General features: G+C 50.9%; 1 protein-coding gene across 1 annotated transcript in view; it reads right to left on the bottom strand.

The window, feature by feature from the left end:
- The window catches only part of LOC119591792 (mucin-17-like), a 10,983-nt gene extending 7,220 nt beyond the window's left edge, over positions 1-3,763 (bottom strand). Inside the window, 2 exon segments of the mRNA XM_037940536.1 lie at positions 28-123; positions 891-3,763. Coding sequence (XP_037796464.1) covers positions 28-123; positions 891-3,579 — 2,785 coding nt within the window. The 5' untranslated portion in view covers positions 3,580-3,763.
- Between the last annotated feature and the right edge of the window lie 266 nt (positions 3,764-4,029).

Genomic DNA, 4,029 nt, shown 5'->3' with positions numbered 1-4,029 from the left:
GCATACAAACACACACACAGTACTCACTGCATGTTCTCTTCTCAATGAGACTGGGATTAGCGGCGTGGAAAACTGCTCCATTCTTCACAAGAGACACCGTGGTATTTGCCTCATCGTCGAGAGCTGCAAAGAACAAAGGTCAAAGGTTAAGGTCAAAGTGTGGAGGTCAGTTATAACAGAGGCATGTTCTAGTATGTGGGTGTATTACCTCTCTGTATGGCTTGTGGATGTAGATATGCGCGCGTGGTTTCCTTAGATGACTATCAATTTATTTCGATTTACAGATAGGGTGAAGTTCAGAAACGTGAATATTCGAATTAAATGAATGAGATTATAAAATGTAAATTTGAGACATGCATTTAGATAAACAAATAAGCAAAGCGTTAGGCTGACCCACCTGTTATAGACAACCAGACAGAGAAAGCAAAATAAGCAAGTATCTCGTCTAACCTACTTATACTTTAAAACTTTAACCGGAAGGCAGAAAACCTCATAAAACTGTTGTGTCATCTAACGGTTAACTGAATTTAAAACATCTGCCGGGTAGTTCAAGATACAAGATGCAACTGATGTTAAAATTGGAAGAGATAATGCTTAACATATTAATAAATAAACCCGATTGAGACGCAGAGAAAACGGTTTGGTCGGAGTTGTATTAAATTATATACAAAGTAGAAATTATTTGTGCGTATGCTTAGTTGTTTGTCCTTCGTTCTCAGTGGATTACTTCCTACAAAAGGACAGAATGCTGGAGTACTAATCAGGTATGTATGCTATATGAGGAAAGGTATGCTGTTAATTTGAACGAGCTAACAGGAGTGAAAAAGAGAAAAAGGAAGAAAGCAAACATGCATTTGTGGAATTCCTTCAGCGCCCTAGTGAAGACTTACGGAAGACGTCATCGTCGTTGGTGGTGAGCCTGGGCGGCTGGTGGCCCGGGATGCCTCCTCCCCCAGTCTGGATGTCGTTGTCCTGCGGATTGGGCGTCCCCGACTTCTCGGGGGCCCCCGTGACCTTCGACGAGTGGTGGTGGGGGTCGAAGATGGTTATGGGGTCGCGGTCGTACCAGCTGATGAGGCTGGACTCGGGCCCGGGCGGGTTGTGCCTCTGGTTGTACACGCCGTCCTCCTGGTCTGTGGCGACGGGGCGGAGGTCGACGCCGGCGGCCGGGGAGTAGTGGAGGTCGGTCTGTGAGGACGCCGGCTCATCGCGCGTCGGCGGGAAGTCGCTCAGGAGGGACGGATTGCCCATGTAGAGAATGGGCAAGGTGGGCAAGGGCTTGGCGGCCGGGCTTGGCAGGGGCCTGATTTCTAGCGTCCCTTCGCTGCTGCCCGGTTTTTCATTTTCCACGGTCGCGGGATAAGCGCTGAGCTGGCCTTCCACGTGGGTCTGCTGGCTGGTGTCTGGCCGTCCGTCAAACAGGGTAACTTGACTGGCATCCAATTGTGCTTCCTGAATGTCGTCTGGTTGCCTCTCTGCTTCTGGCGCCTGAGTGGTGACGACCTGATCCTCTAATTGCGTTTTCTGAATATCTCCTGACTCTCTAACTATAGTTTTTTGAGTGGTAACAGGCAGGTCGTCCGCCTGCTTTTCCTGAAGGTCATCCGACAGCGCCTCCACCAGAGCTTCTTGCGTGGTGCCAAACTGCTCCTCTTCTGGCGCGTCCTGACTCATGCCTGCCTCTCCTTCCAAAGTGGGTTGATGGACAATGCTATCAACGCGGTCATCTACGTTGGTATCCTGGTCGTTGGTTGACTGTTCATCTACTCTTGTTATCTGGATGATTTGAGCGTCTGTTGTTGTCTGGTCGATATCAGGGATATCTGTCTGTGCTTCCTGAGTCTGAGAATCGGCTCTTTGATCGGACTGGTCTAGCGGGTCCGAGGAATCTCGCTCAATAGTAGTAATGGATAAGGGATTTTCTGCAGCTCCATCGGTGTCGCTCTCGGACTGATTAGTCTTTTCATCTTTGGTGAAATCTGTGAAGAGATCTGCCATTGCTAGTTCAAGAGCAAGCTGAGCCTGCTGCTCGGCTAGCATCGCCTTCTTCTCCTGTTCTTCCTTGAGCCTGAATTCTTCCTCCTTCTGAAGCAGGAACTCATCTACAGGGGATGTCGTATTCACTTCCGAAGATGGCTCTGTCGTTTCTAGGACATCGGGGATCGTGGAGACTTCACCACCGAGGTCATCGTTTTTGCTTTCTGGATTTTCTGTGGCTTCTTCTTCGCCCTGGGCTGAACTTTGCGTTGGATTTGCTACACTGGCTTCTATCAGAGCGTCATTTTCCGTTTGTTGGCTGGAAATTTCACTCACTGAACCTTCACTCTGAACAGCTTCACTGGTGGACTCAATTGCCGCTTCAGTGATAAAATCATTGTCCTGAGAGACACTCGGGACGTCACTGGTTGGAGAAGCACCCTCTCTGACATCAGTGATGTGAGTAGCACTGACAATTGTAGGTGCATCTTGTGTGACTTCGGGGAGTTGGGTTACATCCGTACTAACATCAGAAACTTGTGTCGTACTAGTAACTGAAGACTCGTCTTTGGCATTCGCTGCCTGCTTCTCGTTGGCAGCAGAGGCCGCGACGAGCGAATCGCTATCTTGTTCAGCGATTTGTTCTGGAGCGCTCGATGAGTCATGGCCGGGGCGATGTAGGTCACTGGGTGCGAGAGGCGCCGCGTGCGGACTTCCTAGTTGCAAACCCGTCGCTGCATGCACGGAGGGGTCCTTTTGCTTGATTCTGTGATCGACATTGACCCACGAATTGAGGGGCGGGAAGGCCGGTGGTTCGAAAATGATTTGATCTTCGTATTGATAAACGCCTCCTTCTGGGGTCGCTGACTCAATGGGATCATTATCTACGTACAGATTGAAATTCCCAGTATTTGTCGTGGACTCATCGTAGGGTTCAGTGTCCTGTGGGACTTTGTGCATCACAGACACGCCGGCAAACCCGCTTTCGCTCAGGACGGGAGGGACATCTCCTGGGCGGGCGGGCATGATGGGGAAGGCATCGACGGGCGCTCGGTCGTTCAACTTCACGCCGGCGTTATTCTGGTTCAGGGTCGTCACGATGTTATGGATCTTTTGCGAGACGTGGGTGGCGTCTGGGGTCTGGACGGAGTAGTACAGGGACTCGTGGGTGCTGGGAAGAACATCTTGGTTTTCCCAGTCCCAGGTCTGAGATGTGGGATACACGTCGATGTTCAGATTGCCGTTTTCATCTTTGGTGAATCCATATTGATTGGTGAAAATATTTGATGTCTGAGTGTCTGGCTCAGCGCCTTCGTGCGGCGCCTCGGAAGGAGCCTCGGTCTTGGTTTCCGCGCCCGCATCTGGTTCGCTCCCTTCTGTGTCCACGGCCTCTGTGTTGTCTGTGACTTCATCAGAATTTCTACGATAAGGCATACCCTCCTGAAGGTATATCAGAAGAGGTCTGCTGTGTCCCAGGGCACTGCTGTCCACCATGACGGTATTGCCACCTAGCGTGTATGGCACCCAGTTCGCGGAGATGGCACCGGCCATCACTAGATAGACTGCAACACTCATTTTGGACAAACTCCTTGTATTTACCATTTTGACTTTTTCCAGTCTTGTAGCATTACCTCTCGACTCGAATTGAAGTAGCTTGTAGGTACTAGAAACAATCTACATCATCACCTCTGCGACGCACACACAACAGAGCTTCTGAAAGAGGAGCAGCGCCTCGCTCGCGTTGCTGCCAGGACGCGCTCCAACGAATGACTGAGGCAAGGGGCGGCGATCATGTCCACCGCCTCCCAGCCGTCGAGCCTAGCGGGCGCGCACGAACGCACTCGCTTTCTCTTGTGGTGGCGAGGAAAAAGAATGCATGCATGCGCTCCTTCCATGAACGAAGGATGACCTCTGACACGAACTGACCAACGTTTGTAACCACAATGAAACCCAAACACGCACTTGACTGCATGTAAGGATCCTCGCTAAACACTGGCACAGACATCAGAATACGCTCACGCACACACACGCTCACGCCCCCCCCCCACAGCC

The sequence above is a fragment of the Penaeus monodon genome, chromosome 29 (genome assembly GCF_015228065.2).
Source record: "Penaeus monodon isolate SGIC_2016 chromosome 29, NSTDA_Pmon_1, whole genome shotgun sequence".
In the NCBI taxonomy this organism is placed as follows: Eukaryota; Metazoa; Arthropoda; class Malacostraca; order Decapoda; family Penaeidae; genus Penaeus; species Penaeus monodon.
This window is presented reverse-complemented; position numbering and strand designations above follow the sequence as displayed.